Source organism: Danio rerio, chromosome 20, assembly GCF_049306965.1.
Source record: "Danio rerio strain Tuebingen ecotype United States chromosome 20, GRCz12tu, whole genome shotgun sequence".
NCBI lineage: Eukaryota > Metazoa > Chordata > Actinopteri > Cypriniformes > Danionidae > Danio > Danio rerio.
The window spans coordinates 3,132,274-3,150,983 of record NC_133195.1 but is presented as its reverse complement, the minus strand read 5'-3'; the positions used below and the strand labels follow the sequence as shown (position 1 = coordinate 3,150,983).

Below are 18,710 nucleotides of genomic sequence, written 5' to 3'. Positions count from 1 at the left end.
CAGAATAAAAGCAAATTTTGGCTCAGATCTGGCCTACACCTTACACTTGCTGGGTTTGGCAAAGTACAAAAATCCCAGCATGCATTTCTGTATAAATACTATAGGCTCAAATTCACATTAGCCATAGCTTACTATGCCGAATATTCGCCAAAAGTGGCCCACATATGTTTTAAGATAACTAGGCCACATTTGTCATATCTTCTTCGAGCCACTATAGGCTAAAGGCTGCATTAGCCAGAGCGTACTGTGCCGAATATTTGCCAAAAGTGGCCCACATATGTCTTAAGATAACTGGGCCACATTTGCACTTACACATGTGAGCCACTTTAGGTTTAGACCCAGATCACCCTTAAATGACTATGCCACATTTTTGCCAACTGTGGCCCACATTTGTCCTCCATCATTTGGGCCAAATTGATCACTTTCCACATGGGCCACATTAGGCTCACATTCTGATTACATTTTGCCATAAGTGCCAAATCTTTGCCTTAAATGGCCCATAAATGAATTTAAATCTTTGGCTCCCCTTTGCCATTGCACAGGTGGGCCACTTCAGGCTCACATTCATTTTGTCTGGGCCTAAGGAAGGCCACCAGTGCTGCATAACTAAAAGTGGCCCACATTGGTATGCTATCTGGGATAGGACTGGTTTTGTGTCCACTGTCAAAATCAGTGGGATTAGCTCTTGTTTATTTATATTCCAAATGCTATCAAATATTGTTTATCAAATATTCCAAATGCTATGTAATGTTAGTTCTGGTATTGTCAGTGTGTTACGGCATGGACAGAATAAGCCGCTGTACTGTAGCGTTCCCCTGAAGACGTCACAGCGAGGTGCGGAGCTCCAGTTAGACTGCAGTAAATGTTTGAAGAGCTCAGTGTGTCTCTAAGGTTGGCTCTGCTTCACGCTAGCTGCCTCTTCTTTATCCACAGAATGCAGACAGGCCATTTTGTAAAGACGAAATTGTTATTAATCAGCTCGCAAAATATCAAAGAATAAACAAGCTTTTGCTTTCAAATGTGTTTATTTATGCGTCTAACCCTTTAAAGGGCACTCACTGAAATGCTCATTTAACAATCCCAGGAGTGCTACTATAGATTATTACAAGACCTGTGAACATTTATGACTGTATATTAAAAATTATATTGTAACCAATGTCAATGAAGTTAGCATATATTGTTCTCCACCTGATAAAGGGTTAAAGTAAAGTTGCATATATTGTTGGGACTGTTAGGTGCCTGTGCTGTTAAAAATTAATGAATGGAGAATAGGAAGTCGTAAATGTAATAAAATAACTTTGACACACCTCGGCAGTAACTGAATATATGATAAATGACACCTAACTGCAGTTTTTAAACTCCTACAATTATGGTCCAGGCATTTTCACTAAAGGCACTAATAACTTAAAGGATTCCTATTATGCACAAATCACTTTTATAACAGGTTTAAACACAGTTGTGTGGCAACAGTCTGTGAATATAACCAGCTTCCAGTGGTAAAAATAAGAACATTTTGCTGTTTATAATCACACTTGATTGCGGAAACACTTTGATTGACATTTTCCTTTAGTACGTGTCATCAGAGGGGAAGCCCCGCCCACTATTGATAAGCTGTCCCTCATTAGCATAGTCAGCCCTGAGTGAGAAGCAGCCGTCTGCCTTTAAGCCACCTTTCCACTGCACACAACATTTGGACAAGACTGTGGGAATACGCCCCCTTGTGGTCTATGAGTTTCTAGTATTCATTCATTTATTCAACCAATATGAGTGAACAGAGAATATAGGCTCTTGCTTTTATTCGGACACTGCGAGAACAGCTTCTCTCCCATGGTGGACGTCAGAACTGAAAATTCTGTGAATTTTAGAAACGCGGGTCGGACGCAAAAAGGTGCTGGTCTCTGTGGGTCTACAGAGCACATGAAACTGAGTCTGTGCGTTGGCTGTGCGTACACCGAACGAGCAGTATGAAACAGGTAAAGGAGAGTAGCTTTTCCACTACTTAATTGATCGCGGTTGTTAATTTATATTAGGCGGATACACAAAAAAAAAAAGGAAGATAATAATAATATTTAAAAAAAAATGTGTCACTAATATATACCTGGGCGGCCTGTCCAAGTAAAGTCTATAGCTGCGTCCCAAATGGCACACTATACACTATGCACCCATGCACTATGTACTTATGCACTTACACACTCAACAGGATAGTATATGTATGTAGTGGCGTCCCAAATGGAGCACTAATGTTTTTTTACTAAACGGAAATTCAAACCGTTTCCCTGATGACGTTTGACGGTCGCCAAATCAGTGAAATAAACGACCGAATTATCAAATAATACCTGCCATGAGTATTGCCGCATTCACCATCGGGAGGCGCTATAATCCCTCTCGTAGAAGAATTTTGCTTTCACCATCCAAAATAAATAAAGTTATTTAACATGTGCGTCCGATAGCTCCGCCCCTTCCGCTACGTAAGCAAACCTGCGGTCATTGAGTGCGTGAAGTGTCCATCATTACACACTTCATTTTACCAGCTGAATGAGTGCATCATCCGGATAGTTAAAGTGCACTTATTATTTTATTGAGTTTTCAGTGTGAACACACTACTTACACTATTTATACTACAAAATGGCATAGAATAGTGCACAAGTATGCGATTTGGGACGCAGCTTATGTGTGGGAAGCACTGCAACAATCGGCTAAGTCCAAGTCACTAGAGTAAATCAGCTGTCAGAACAGTTTGTTCATGGACTGTGCTGTAGAAATTATACTGTAGTGTAGTGCATAATACATGAACTTTATTCTGGAGCTTCAGAGCAAGACAAAACATTCAAAAAGTCTAATGAATTATGCATGTTCCTCTGATTACTGATACAATGCCCACTCAGATCAGACTCTAACAACAATCTAAGAGGATATAATTAATGTTTTAATGCTTTCATTTTAAAACTAGTACACTCACAAATATAGGATAATCTCATGAAATAAATGTTTGGATTAACAGAGCATGGAAATTTTTACAGTATGTCGGATAATATTTTTTCTTCTGGAGAAAGTCTTATTTGTTTTATTTCGGCAAAAATAAAAGCAGTTTTGAATTTTTTAAAAATGATTTTAATTTCAATATCATTAGCCTCTTTAAGCTATATATATATTTTGATAGTCTACAGAACATTATGTATCTAACATATTATATATATATATATATATATATATATATATATATATATATATATATATATATATATATATATAACATCGTTATACTATAAATTGCCTAATTACTCTAACTTTAATAAATTTTTTACTTAATAAATTTAACTTAAACTTTTAAAAAATGTAAAACTTTAACCTAATTAATCTAGTTAAGCCTTTAAATGTCACTTTAAGCTGTATAGACGATATTCTTGAAAAAAATCCAGTCAAATACTATTTACTGTCATCATAGCAAAGATAAAATAAATCAGGTATTAGAGATGAGTTATTAAAACTCGTATTGTAGAAATTTTCTCTGTTAAACAGAAATTGTGGAAAAAATAAACAGGAGGGGGGGGGGATAATAATTCAGGGGGTAATAATTCTGAATTCTGACATCAGAATTATTAGCCCCCCTGAATTATAAGCGCCCCTGTTTATTTTTCCCCCAATTTCTGTTTAATGGAGGGAAGATTGTTTCAGCACATTTCTAAACATAATAGTTTTAAAAACCATTTCTAATAACTGATTTATTTTTATCTTTGTCATGATGACAGTAATTAATATTTTACTTGATATTTTTCAAGACACTTCTATACAGCTTAAAGTGACATTTAAAGGCTTAACTAGGTTAATAAGGTGAACTAGGCAGGTTAGGGTAATTAGGCAAGTTATTCTATAATGATGGTTTGTTCTGTAGACTATCGAAGATAATAAATAGCTTAAAGGGGCTAATAATTTTGTCCCAAAATTGGTTTTTAAAAAATTAAAAACTTCTTTGATTCTAGCCGAAATAAAACAAATGCGGCTTTCTCCAGAAGAAAAAATACTATTAGACATAATGCAAAAATTTGTATAATTTGAAAATTTGAAAATGTGTATAAAAAAACGTATAAAAACTTTTTATCAGATATAAGAAAGAAGATATAAGAAATATAAGAAAATGCTCATAAGCTAAAATAGAAACAAATGGACTATTAACTCCCTATTACCAGTTTTTGTACATTTTCTGTAAGTTGTTTTTTTGTTTGTTTTTGTAGGATTATGAATCTATTGTGAAGTTAGTTGAAACACTGGAAAAGCTGCCGACCTTTGACCCCGTGGCCCATCCTCATATAAAGTTCCACTACGCATTTGCCCTCAACAGGTAAGACTGCACGTCTTGCTCATTCTCACACAAACATCAGGCAACCTGTTTCCTTACAAATTAATACTATTAATATTTTATAACAGCAAATTCAGTAGATTACCTCAATAACATGCCGAATCTCAAAATGTCAGAGACGTCATTTAAATCAAGTTCAAATAACCTTACAGGAGATCAATGTGGAGATCGGCTAACATTAGTTTTGTCTTCTTAATTATTATTTCAGACCCATACAGAGAATTACTGCTAGATAGCCATCACCTGTATTTTCCCACTCATGGCTAGGTTAGGCATGTATTAGCAAAATAATCAAGCCCGATAAAGCCCTGACCTTACCAAATACACAGTGTTCCATCAGATCCTGTAGGTCAGAAAGTAATGTTTACTGCTGAACTCATTTTATCATGGTAAATTAACACAGAAATGGAATAACACTTCAATCTCCTGCTGAAGCTCCGACGTCTGTCAGTCATGATGACACGCCCTGTTTTTATAGCATTAAATTACTAGCTAAAAACGTCCTCTGCACCTATATCAGCTTGTTAACCAGAGCCTTAATTGACCAGAACTATCTTCCAGGACATTTTATTGCAAGTGTAATTACTTTTTTCATTTGGGCTCAAGTCTCGTTCATTAAAACGGAGGAGGCGAGTTTTATGACTTGTACTACAGCCAGCCCCCAGGGGGCGATCTAACGGCCGAGACCTTCGCTCAAAAGCAGGCATGAGGCACATTTGGTTTAAACAGTGGCTAAAACCTGTCGCTGAAAACAACCGTGTAATTTATTCGTTCCAGGTTTGTTTCTTCTGAGCTTATCTGAGTTCTGCTGCACGGTTGTGCTTCATTGATTTATTTAACTACAAGGGCTCTATTTTGACGGCCCATGCGCAGAGCGCAAAACGCAGGGCACAAACGCTTTCAGGGCGTGTCAGAACTAATTTTTGCTAATTTACAGACGGGAAAATCCGCTTTGCGCCATGGCGCATGGTCTAAAAGGGTTGAGTTTATTTTCTTAATGAGTTATAGGTGTGTTTTGAGAATAAACCAATCAGAGTCTCATCTCCCATTCCCTTTAAGAGCCAGCTGCGTCACGCCAAGAGCGCATTCGCTATTTACAGGACGCAAAGTAAGTCTAAGTGGAAAAACTGAGCATTTCACAAGCAAACAGTTAACAGTTTATTAACAGAAAACAGTTAAACAGAGCATCTACTGCGTGAGAATAAGAGATAATGGATGTACTTTCGCTCTTGGATAGGGAAACCTTTACGCACAGACATCAATTAGTCTATAAATAATTAATTGCGTTTGTTAAGCGCAAATATTCGTTTCAAAACTATTTCTAAATTCAGTTTTAATTTCCAGCAAACGAATAAATGAATAATAATAATGAAGTGTGTTCAATATCCTAAAACACATGCTGTGCCCCATATGGTCTAAAACCTGACAGGTGGGCAAATCTAAGCTTGTTTTTAATAAAACAAATATAAATATGGATATAATAAATAATACTGCTGATAATAATAACATTATACAAAAGCAAATTGTTATGAATGAACTGAAAAAGCCTCCCGAGATGAAGAAGACATAAAAGCAGTGATTATTCATATTTATGTAGGCTAGAAAATAATATGTTTTGTAATATTTTAATCCTTTATATTTATATCCTATATCTATTCTTATTATATCCTATATATATCCTTAATATTTACATTTTTTTCATATGTAAAGATATTTGCGTATTGCTCTACATCTTGTTTTGGTCTATTGAAAAATCTATTTTAGTTTCTCAAAATAGCAACGCGCCAGCGGTCCGCCTAAGAACGCCTTCCTTTTTAGACCAGAACGCCTATGGGCGCACATATGAGCGCTAATGCATTTGCTATTTAAACAGCGTAGCGCAACGCCTCAAAACAACTCTTGTGCCAAGCTGAAACTACCAAAAGACTATTGCGCTGCGCCTTGCGGCAAACTGCCCTGGTGTTTGATAGGGCCCAAACTGTTTATTAGCAACTGTTTATTAAGTTAAAGGTTTGATACTGATTAGAACTTGAAGTGGCGACGAGGTCTTAAAATATTCTGAGAAGGTCTTTAAAAAGTATTAAAGTATTGACATTTCCTTTAGGATTCCTGCATATACCCTAAAAGCGAATGATACACGGATTTTAATGAGCAGGGAAAATGTCTCTCATGGCCAGACCAGTTGAGAAGCACTGCATTATCACATTCATTGCCTCCACATATTGTGGTTCATTTCTGATTTTCACAGTCTCTTTATGTTCCTTCTCTACAGGAGAAACCTACCTGGAGACCGTCAGAAGGCGCTGGACATTATGTTGCCATTGGTCAACTCCGATGAGCAGGTGGCGTCAGATATTTATTGTTTGGTAGGCCGTATATATAAGGATATGTTCCTGGACTCTCATTTCACAGACACAAACAGCAGAGATCAAGGCATACACTGGTGAGTCACACTTCATGAAGTAACACTTTATAATAACTGCACACTATGAGTCATTTATTAAGCATTGGCAAATAGTTAAGCATTAACTCTACCAAGGTTATAATAGTTCTGGATTTTTCATTAGTTTTAGTTTTTATTTGGTTTTGACTTCAAATTCAGTCAGTTTTAATTTGTTTTTAGAGGGAGATTTACAAGTTTTTATTAGTTTCTATATTTTAAAATGACTTTTTTATTAGTTTCAGTATTAGTTTTATTTTTTTTCTAAATAAGGATATTGGTTAGGTGCAAAATTTTAAATCAACAGGATAAATATTGTATGATAAACACTCAGTCATACATTTTCTGGAACATGTATTAAGAGGACACGTGAACACTATCATCTACCACAACCATCTACCCATCCTCAAATTCAAATACAACAGCCTACAAGATAGCAGCCTTAAATACAATACGAGTGCAAGCCTGCTTCTGAGGTTAGACCATGGGTTAGACACACAGTAGTGATGGGAAGTTCAGATTTCTAACGCGGATGTTAGGTCTCAACATTATATAGTCAGCAATAGTAATTTCAGTCAGTTAAAACATCACCATGATGTGACAAATGTCTTACAGTAAAGTCTTGCAACCCAACTGAAGCCTGATTCACTTATTTAAATTCTATTATGATTGTCTGTTATGAAATAAACTTAAGTTTTTCACCAGATACTCTGATTTAAGCCCTCAGTTCACCTGCACTGCAGTTGTTCAAGTTTAGCTCAGTCACACAGCAGGCTGTACTGTTTGTGTTTGGTACACTGAAGCATGCATGCACAGTATTATCGGTTCACCGCTTCTCAATGTAACGTTACTGTTCTAATCACTGAATGAGAGTATACATTGGATTATTTAGAGTCAGATGGGGTATTAGGCTTGTTATAAAGTAAGTAGTTTGTGGATAAGTGCTTACTGGAGGCGCGAATCGTTTCAAATGAATCAGTTCAATTTGGTGAACTAGTTCAACCAGTTCACTTAGAAGATCCGGTTAAAAAGAGTCGTTCGCGATCGCAATACAGAAATAAAACCCATTATTAGGCACAAATGTGTTAAAGTAATAGTTTTAAGTGTCTGTATTTAATGCTGTCACCGTGCTGCTGTCATGTCCACCCGTTGTTTTTGTTGCGGGAGCAACAACAAGAATGACTGGAGGAGAACTGGCTCGATCTGGCCAATAGCAGCAGGATTACAGACTCTGAGGTGCGAAAGGGCCAAACACCTGCAGCGCGAATCATATTTACTTTTAAACGGCTTACAGTAAGATTATGTATTAAATACATTCACAAATACGAAAACGAAGGAGGTTTTTGCTATAATTTTAGTTAGTTTTAGTTAGTTTTGTATGTACACAATACAGTTTCAGTTAGTTCTAGTTTTTTACAAACTCGTTTGTATTTTTATTTCAGTTAACAATTATTTTATATTTTAGTTTTTTATTTCCGTTTTAGTTAACTATAATAACCTTGAACTCTACATTAGTAGACATTAGTAAGTAATTTATTATTAATTCTGCTGCAAATCATGTATTCGTGACTTATAAGTACTAAGGCTGGATGATATGGGCAAAAAATCATATCCCAGTATTTTAAGGAGGAATGACGGTATACAATATCTATCCGGTATTCCCATAAATGCTTACTTGAGAGTTAAATCCATCAGCTGTTTTAGTGTTTGTCAGCTGTTTGTTTCTGACTGTTTGTCTCTATCTTGTGTCTGAATAATGTGCAGGTTAGTGTATACTCCATCAGCTGTTTTAGTGTTTGTCAGCTGTGTGTTTCTGACTGTTTGTCTCTATCTTGTGTCTGAATAATGCGCAGGTTAGTGTATACTCCATCAGCTGTTTTAGTTTCTGTCAGCTTTGTTTTTGACTGTTTGTCTCCATCTTGTGTCTGAATAATGCGCAGGTTAGTGTATACTCCATCAGCTGTTTTAGTGTCTGTCAGCTGTGTGTTTTTGACTGTCTCCATCTAGTGTCTGAATAATGTGCAGGTTAGTGTATACTCCATCAGCTGTTTTACTGTCTGTCAGCTTTGTGTTTTTGACTGTTTGTCTCCATCTTGTGTCTGAATAATGCACAGGTTAGTGTATACTCCATCAGCTGTTTTAGTTTCTGTCAGCTTTGTGTTTTTGACTGTTTGTCTTCATCTTGTGTCTGAATAATGCACAGGTTAGTGTATACTCCATCAGCTGTTTTAGTTTCTGTCAGCTTTGTGTTTCTGACTGTTTGTCTCCATCTTGTGTCAGAATAATGTGCAGGTTAGTGTATACTCCATCAGCTGTTTTAGTGTCTGTCAGCTTTGTGTTTTTGACTGTCTTCATCTTGTGTCAGAATAATGTGCAGGTTAGTGTATGCTCCATCAGCTGTTTTAGTTTCTGTCAGCTTTGTTTTTGACTGTTTGTCTTCATCTTGTGTCTGAATAATGTGCAGGTTAGTGTATACTCCATCAGCTGTTATAGTGTCTGTCAGCTTTGTGTTTTTGACTGTTTGTCTTCATCTTATGTCTGAATAATGTGCAGGTTAGTGTATACTCCATCAGCTGTTTTAGTGTCTGTCAGCTTTGTGTTTTTGACTGTCTTCATCTTGTGTCTGAATAATGTGCAGGTTAGTGTATACTCCATCAGCTGTTTTAGTGTCTGTCAGCTTTGTTTTTGACTGTTTGTCTTCATCTTGTGTCTGAATAATGTGCAGGTTAGTGTATACTCCATCAGCTGTTTTAGTGTCTGTCAGCTTTGTATTTTTGACTGTCTTCATCTTGTGTCTGAATAATGTGCAGGTTAGTGTATACTCCATCAGCTGTTTTAGTTTCTGTCAGCTTTGTTTTTGACTGTTTGTCTCCATCTTGTGTCTGAATAATGCGCAGGTTAGTGTATACTCCATCAGCTGTTTTAGTGTCTGTCAGCTTTGTGTTTTTGACTGTCTTCATCTTGTGTCTGAATAATGTGCAGGTTAGTGTATACTCCATCAGCTGTTTTAGTTTCTGTCAGCTTTGTTTTTGACTGTTTGTCTTCATCTTGTGTCTGAATAATGTGCAGGTTAGTGTATACTCCATCAGCTGTTTTAGTTTCTGTCAGCTTTGTGTTTTTGACTGTTTGTCTTCATCTTGTGTCTGAATAATGCGCAGGTTAGTGTATACTCCATCAGCTGTTTTAGTTTCTGTCAGCTTTGTGTTTTTAACTGTTTGTCTCCATCTTGTGTCTGAATAATGTGCAGGTTAGTGTATACTCCATCAGCTGTTTTTGTATCTGACAGATTTGCGTTTTTGACTTTTTGTTGCCAGTTGTTTAGCTTTGTGTTGAATTAAGTCATTAATAAACTAATAAAGTTTAGAACAATGTTTTGTGTGTAATTACTAGATTTTGTGGCAAGTAGCGATGCAGGATAAAATTCAACCAAGTGGTTGTTTTCACAGAATTAATTATTTCAGTTTTATACAACAGTGCTCCGCTTCATGCGATAAACCTGTAGGGCTTTAATCTGCGATAACAACCTCCTGGATGTACTTATTGTAGATTTAATGCTTAAAAATGACTATTTGCTGATGCTTATTGAAAATTCACTGTGTGCAGTTATTATAAAGTGTATCAATCATAATTTTCTTTTTCTCTTCAAAAAAATGAAGCCTGTTTTTATAATACAAACTCTATTTTTGGTAGGCTTTGTGGGATTTACTGTCTCTTTCTCTGCAGGTTCAGAAGAGGGTTTGAATCGGAGCCCACGCTGCACTCTGGTATCAACTATGCAGTGCTGCTGCTGGCTGCAGGACATCAGTTTGACTCCTCTTTTGAGCTGCGTAAAGTAGGTGCGTTTGATTGACAGCTTGGATATTAGTTTGAGCCACATCCGTTCAGCTGCACCTATTTATGTTTATCTTACTATTGATGAGAAGAGTGACCTCGTTTCTCAAATACACTGCACACATGCTCTTACTGTCTGACCCACAGCTTGTGAGTAAATAACATGATCCGTGTGTCCTGTAGGTGTGAAGTTAAGCAGCCTGCTGGGGAAGAAAGGCAGTTTGGACAGATTGCAGAGCTACTGGGATGTGGGATTCTTTCTCGGGGCTAGTATTCTGGCCTGTGACAACACTCGAGTCATCCAGGCCTCTGAGAAGCTCTTCAAAATCAAAGCTCCCATTTGGTATGTGCACATACTCACAATTTGCACACATAAATGCTTAAAGTCTGTGTGAACCGTAAGTTGCTCAGACATATTTCAGTATGCGGATGCGAAGGAATGTAGTTGTCTGTTAAAGTAACTCCTACTTGCAGTCTTTCAGAGTGCTGCTCATTCTTTAAGCTGTTCTGTGTTTACTGCAGGTATCTGCGCTCGCTGGTTGAAACCATCCTCATTTATAAGCACTTTACCAAAGTAAGCACAGATCCGCAGGCCCCTAAACAGGAGCTGGTGGACTTCTGGATGGACTTCATGGTAGAAGCCACCAATAAGGATAAGGATGTGACATCTGTGCGATTTCCGGTATGAGCCCTCTTCATGCTGTTGACGGTTACACTGCTTTAGCGTGTTTCACATTACCACTTACGCAACCTATACAATTAACAGCACTTTGTTTGCATGTGTAGATCCTCTTTTCTAAGCTCCTCTTTGTTAAGGTTTTTCTAATTTCAATTGAATGTTCACTTTGATCAAAATAAATGGCTGTCCTTTACATTTTTTTGCGCAGTGTGATTTGGCCTTTAAAATCAGGGTTCGCACAAGGTGTTTAAAGGGTCACGAAACACCAAAACACATGTTTTGAGCTGTTGACAGTCGTGTATGTGTCCCACACTGCTAAAAACACTATTAGGACACCTATATTTCACTAAAAAGTGTAAATTGGTTGTTTTTGCGTTATTTCAAGCAAATTTGTACTTCCGGTTTGAAACGAATTTTTGAAGCTGCGTCACGGTCATGACATAATAGCGTGTATTCCAGCGTGCAGACTGGACGTCTGTGCCAGAGTGTGTCTTATTGTGCAACTTCATTAATATTCATTACTGTCACAGTGCTTACGACACTCACACCACATTGTGTTGGCAAAACAAGCGTGAAGTGTTGCTTTTATAGTTTGCTACAGTGAAGTTTCGTTTTCATTTTCTCTCTGTGAGAGCTCAGACTCACGTGTGGATTAACAGTGTACGCGACGCTCGACAACAATAACTTACATGTCTAAGGAGGATTATTTTTTATCTGACAGCTGTTCTCATCTGCAAACACTGAGATCCGGATTCGCTTGTAGTCTCCTCTTAATAAAGGCGCAGCTCTAGTTGCTGGTGATTGTCCTGTCTCTACAGATTTGGTAAGTCAGTGACCAGTGCTCTTTGTTTATTCAGTTTGTTCGTATCGAACAAACTATTGCACCGAGTGTAAACATGTTAGCACCACAACCAAACTTTAACCTCGTGTAGGATTTTTACCTCATTTTGTGACCGGAATAACACACACGGCTTTCTGACGCTACCTGCCGTGTGCATCTAAGTTTCCGGCAAATGCAGATTTTTTTCTCTCATTCGCCGTGCGGTATCAAACATTGCATGAAAAATACACGCTTAGAGCAGTTCCTCGAATCAAATATCTCGTTTGTCGCGAGGGACATGAATAAATTCCCTGAATGAAAGAGCCAAACTGCAGTTAAAGTCCACCATTTAATAATTTGACAAATAATTCGACTACAGATGTCCATGTAGGTTAAACACCATCACTTTCTCCTGTGTGTGTGTGTGTGTGTGTGCATTTTGACTCTGAAACTTGCGCGTGCCCAAACAGACACTCCCACACCATCCCTCTTTTCTTCCTCCGACACTCCCCCCTAAACAGAGCTGAACACGCCCACTTTTCTGACTTTTTCCAAAGTAGAGGTGTGAAAACACCCTGCTGAAACGAGGGGGTTTCATGGCCCTTTAAAGTGCCTATATTTGGCTCTTAGAAACTCAAGGCCTGGGTTACCTGGAAAATTAGCTTGTTTTGTTTAAAAGTGCTTAAATTATCAAGGAGAGTGTGTATGCAATTTTCACGCCAGAAAAATAAAAATGTTTGTGAACTTTTGTGACTATTTAATGCAAAAATACTGAAAGCGGTGATTTGACTGATATGAAAAGTGGCCAATCACAATCGACTAGTTTTACCTGAATCGTAAGGGTGGGACAAAGACCTTTCTGTGTTGCTGTGACAGAAAAAAACTACTTAAAAATAAATGTTGTATTGAATTATTGCTTTTTGGATGTTTTCGGATGTAGTGTTGTCATGTTTCAAATACCTCGAGTGAAACAAAGTTATTTGTTTTATTATTTTATTGCTGACTGTGTACTTGTCTATTTTAAGTGTAAATGTAAAATACAGTCTCCATGTGATGTACAGCTATTTAAGAAACAAATCTGCCATATTGTAAAGACAAGAATGAGCAAATAAAAACATGGAGTAAAATATGTAAATAAAAGGCTAAATTTGAATCTTTTGAGCATATACTTCAATTAAACCTTTCAAAGCTTGAAAATAATGTTTTTTTAAAAATGAACAAACAGCGTCTCTATGGCCTTATAGAGTATATGTAGCAGTTTAGCTAGTGCTATTGAAAAAGATTACTTGTCATGAAAGGAAAAATCGACCATACTTCCTTTGTTAGTGCAATTTAACAAAAAATGTAGCTCTGTGATTTAAGCAATTAAACCATTCAAATAAATTGATTATTATTTCTTTAAAAAGGGCCACAATGAAAGTCTGAGTGTTTTTCTTACTTTGTATTTTTACCTAACATTAGTATTATTTACTAAAATGTGTATTATTTTAGCAGTTGTTACTTGAGCACAAAAAAAAATAATAATTTAGTGCAGGTTTATTATATTATTAATATACGATTAATTAAATATAATATTATTACGATTATTAATGGTTTTTATTTGTATAAATTCCTATGCAATGTTTTTATTGGTTGCTGACAATACATTTCAGGTGTTCAATACGTTGCGTGTCAGTCTTGAAAAAAAAAATAGGTGCTGGAAAAAGGGCTTAAAAGTCCTTGCTTTTTTTTTTTTGTGCCTGTATGAACCCTGAAAATGTTTGCGAATATTTGCTTAAAGGCTACAAATCAAGATTGAAGTTTATTCAATCAAAAGTTTGAAAGTACTTGAGTGTGAGTAAATACAGAGGAAACATTTATTTTTGGGTGAACTGTCTCTTTAACCCTTGCTTGCTGTGCAAATTGACTTCCCTTTCTTTATGTTGGTGGTTGTTTTTTCCCTATTATTATTACTAGATTATGGGGAGATTTTCTGATTGCAAAGCCGTGACAGCAAATAATCATGCATTCTTGGTTGTTGCTGGTTTTCCCTGTTGGGAAGAGGGACAGTTTGTCATTTTACTGTTGATCATCAGTTTTCAGTATTAACCCTTTAGATAGGCCTGTTCAAAAAAAGTCTTTCAGTTCACTGGAGTAAGACAGCAGATTACAGTGTGTGTGTGCATGTGTGCGTGTGTGTCTTTGTGTGTGTGTGTGTGTGTGCGCATGAATATACTTACTATGTTTACTGTGTTCTGAGAGCTGAGGGGATTATTTTGAGTTTCTCAGACATATCAAAGACCTTAATACCACACATTATACTCCATATAGGAGGCAGAAGCTTTTTCTGCGCTATAACTGATGATCAACAGTAAAAATGAGAAATTGTCCCTCTTCCCAACAGGGAAAACCAGCAACAATCAAGAATGCACGATTAAATGGTGTCATAGCTTTGCGATCAAAAGACGTGATTATAATGGAAGTCAATGGGGTAAAAACAGCCCCCAACATAAGCAAAGGGTAGTACTGTTAGTAACTGGGTAGTAAGGGTAGTAACTGTTGAGTTATTGAAAACTTTCAAAGCATTTTTCATTAAATAAGTGTCAAAATAAGATTTGCCATCGAAAAACATCCTATTTGCTGTAACACAGAGAAATTTATGGCCAAATTAAGACTCAAAATCACCCCAGAGTGGATGAAAACACAAGGGTTAATAGCATGTAAAAGCAGTGAGTGCTGCTGGCGCTAAGTTTTGTTTGTCTTGGTGTGTGCAGGTGTTGATATTGGAGCCCACTAAAGTATACCAACCGTCCTACCTCTCCATAAACAAAGATGCTGAGGAGAACACGTTATCCATCTGGCACGTGACCCCTGATGACAAAGTAATCAATTATTTAACGTTTACCTGTTTTTCCGTGAATGCAAGTTTTCTGTTTTATTTTCTGTAACCTTTAACAGTGCTGTAATGTAACTTGATAATGGTCTGTTCAAGTATATGCTAAAGTTACTTTTTGTTATAGTCTTTTAGATCCATCTAGTCATGTTTTAGTCCTTATGTTCGATCTCTGTTGCTTAAAAGATTAATGTAGTGTATTAAGTATCTAGTAAGAGAATCTAGGAGCTCCCGCCGGAGCAGATCTTTGTCATGCCCTAACAGCAGAAAAACACACAGGAGAAAATGATCAAAGTATTTTAGGTCTCTCAGAAGCACCGGCTCTCTTTAGTGTAATAATTGTGCAAGCTACAAGTTTAACTGTAAATCTACAGCACAGACACATTTAAAAGTGCAAAATATTTCAGATCTTAAAGAGCGGGTTGGATTGTAGTGAGACAGAAGGTTGGTTAGATAAACAGGAGCTCGATTATTCAAAGCTTTATAGGTAAGAAGCAATATTTTAAATTCAACACGAATCTTAACAGGCAGCCAGTGTAAGGAGGATAAAATGGGGTGATATGATCATATTTTCTAGACCTGGTAAGAACTCTGGCAGCTGCATTTTGTACTAGCTGAAGTTTGTTAATAGAGGACATCCTTAAACATCTCCCATACCTGATCTGAAATTAAAACGTGTCCATCCTCATTAAGGTCCCTAGCCCAAACAGTTGTGATATGTAGAGTTTTGTATGAATGCTCAAGATGCCACTTTTAGACTTTTTACTTAATTTCGTCCACACTGTACTGTATATATCGGAGGGATGTAACGGTATTGTAAATACCGTCGTACCGCAATAGCAATTTTTTTCAATATTACCGTAGTCGCATGACTCGATAAAAATATAGGTCTTCTGAGAAAATTTGCTCAGGCGAACGAAGCGAACGGGAGGTAGCGGGAACTACAATTCCCATCAGCCCAGGCGTGGCCATCATCCTTTGCGGTCCGTTGTCACTACAGATCCAGTAATGCGGAAATGGAGTGTGCTGTTAGTTGCGAGAAGTAAAAGAGCTGGAAATGATCGAACCTAAAGAGGGTTTTAAATCGGATGTGTGGAAGCATTTCGGTTACTTTTTAAAAGGATACGAGAAAGGAGAAAAGGTGACAGACAAAAAAAAACAGTGTGCAGGCACTGCCAGACTGTGGTGAAATATAAGTCGGGGAATACGACTAAAAACAGTCATGGGGACTGCAGAACACAGCACACTTGTTAAATTGAAGCAGACATTGACTTGTACAGCAAAGAGACCTCTATCTCACCCATGGCTTGTCCTCTCAAGTGGTGGAAAGACAATGCACAACGTTACCCACTGCTGTCAACCTTGGCTAAATCATATCTCTCTGTCCCAGAAACCTCAGTCCCAAATGAGAGGGTTTTTCTGTTGCAGGGTACATGCCCGGAGATCCCAGCGTTTACCAGATTATAGTTATATGATCATTTTCCTAAAAAAAAAAACATCTCTATCTAAGTGAGTGCGTGATTAAATGTTGAATGTGATGAGTTTTCAACAATACTAAATTGAAACTTTATTTTTTTACATGGTTTATTAATTTTTTGGTATTAAAATTGAAAAATTGAAATTCCTGTTTCAAAGCTTACAGATAGATAGTTAATTTGTATGTCATTGACACTTTTGGCACTTTTTTTGGAGTATTTTCATTAGTTTTGTTTTTCCTGTAAATTATTCAATAAATACCGTACCGTGCCATTCATACCGAGGTATTACCGTACCGTGAAATTCTTATACCGTTACGTCCTTAATATATCGAGTCACACAACTCTACGTTCAGTTATGATCTGCACAGAATTTTTCTTTGTGGTCTTCAAATATGTCGTTTTTTTATCAAACATATTCCAGAAAACCCTTTCTGATTTTTGCTAAATTATCTTGATAAAACAAACCTTTTTCTCTCTGTGCCATAGAAAGGGATCCACGAGTGGAATTTCAGTGCAGCGTCTGTACGAGGTGTGAGGTAAATCCTGTCCTCTTAATCTACTGAACTGACAGTCTTTTACTGTGGATGCTGTGCTGTGATCAGACCAGTTTAGCAGTTTCAGAAACTTCCATAATATCCACTTGGAATTTCTACATATATTATTATTATTAGCCCCCTTTTGATTTTTTTTTCCTTTTAAATATTTCCCAAATGATTTTTAACAGAGCAAGGAAATTTTCACAGTATGTCTGATAATATTTTTTCCGCTGGAGAAAGTCTTATTTATTTTATTTCGGCTAGAATGAAAGCAGTTATTAATTTTTTTAAAAACATTTTTGGGACAAAATTATTATCCCCTTTAAGCTAAATTTTTTTCCCGATAGTCTACAGAACAAACTATCGTTATATAATAACTTGCCTAATTACCCTAACCTGCCTAGTTACCCTAATTAACCTAGTTAGGCCTTTAAATGTCACTTTAAGCTGTATAGAAGTGTCTTGAAAAATATCTAGTCAAATATTATTTACTGTCATCATGACAAAGATAAAATAAATCAGTTATTAGAAATAAGTTTTTAAAACTGTTATGCTTAGAAATGTGCTGACACAATCTTCCCTCCATTAAACAGAAATTGGTGAAAAAATAAACAGGGGCGCTTATAATTCAGGGGGGCTAATAATTCTGACTTCAACTGTATGTGATACAGCGTGTCTTTTATCCAATTTGTGTGTGTGTGTGTTGTGTGCATTCAGCATCTCCAAATTTGACGAGCGCAGCTGTTTTCTCTACGTTGTGAACAACTCTGAAGACTTCCAAATTTATTTCTGCACAGAGATGCACTGCAAGAGGTATGTGTGTGTGTGTGTGTGTGTGTGTGTGTGTGTGTGTTTGTCTGACAGAGTTTGTGTTTGTGTGCTTGCAAATGATTTTTTTCCCTTTGTATTGTTCATAATTCCCTACAATGCCAGAAAAAACTGCAAATGCAGACTTTTTAGATGAAATTATTTCCTGTCAGTCAAAAGGTGGCTGGACAAAAACATATCAGACATAGGCATGGTATGACAGTATGATGACCTTAGATAAAAATATCACGGTTTCACGATTTCACTGTATTGAGATTGCTGCTCTAAAATATATTCTTTTTAAATGTGCTAAACCCTTTTCCCCTTTGTACACAATATATTTTAATTTGAGAAACATTTATAGTATTTTGGAGCAGTAAACACGTCTTCTAGGAAACTTCTGCTGTCTTCATTTGTTTCAAAAGCACTGATGTTTTTACAATTTAAAACAGCATCTTTGGAGATCTTTTCTGCTGGAGAAACAAAAAAAAAAAACGTAAATAAAAAATCTTACACAAACATTAGGAACGGTATAGCAGAACAGTTTGACGGTTTTAAAACCTTGACTTTTCCAAACCGCGGTATACCTTGAGCACGGTTATCGTCCCATGCCTAATCAGAGTTTGTTATGGGTTTTCATAATCTCATAATATCTTATGTACTGTGTAACCCAATGTGATTATAATAGAAACAGCTAGTCATGTTGAATAAATAAATCCAAATAAAATTATATATATATATATACTGTATTTTTTTTTTTGCACTCCCTGATCCAGTGTGATCAGAGTTAATAAATACTGAGTATCTGCCTATACCAAGTGCTAATCCAATACTTCTGTATTCTTATTGGAATGAATGTTTGGAGCACACTTCAAGTATATTAAGATGTT

General features: G+C 36.6%; 1 protein-coding gene across 2 annotated transcripts in view; it reads left to right on the top strand.

Annotated features, from left to right (window-relative positions):
• The window catches only part of map3k5 (mitogen-activated protein kinase kinase kinase 5), an 81,574-nt gene that overhangs the window by 29,532 nt on the left and 33,332 nt on the right, over positions 1–18,710 (top strand). For both annotated transcript variants that reach the window (XM_021468422.2, NM_001161750.1), the window contains 8 exons: positions 4,233–4,339; positions 6,630–6,800; positions 10,521–10,633; positions 10,812–10,971; positions 11,151–11,310; positions 14,881–14,988; positions 16,964–17,013; positions 17,731–17,826. In XM_021468422.2, the coding sequence (XP_021324097.1) occupies positions 4,233–4,339; positions 6,630–6,800; positions 10,521–10,633; positions 10,812–10,971; positions 11,151–11,310; positions 14,881–14,988; positions 16,964–17,013; positions 17,731–17,826 (965 nt within the window). The remainder of the gene's footprint in view (positions 1–4,232; positions 4,340–6,629; positions 6,801–10,520; positions 10,634–10,811; positions 10,972–11,150; positions 11,311–14,880; positions 14,989–16,963; positions 17,014–17,730; positions 17,827–18,710) is intronic.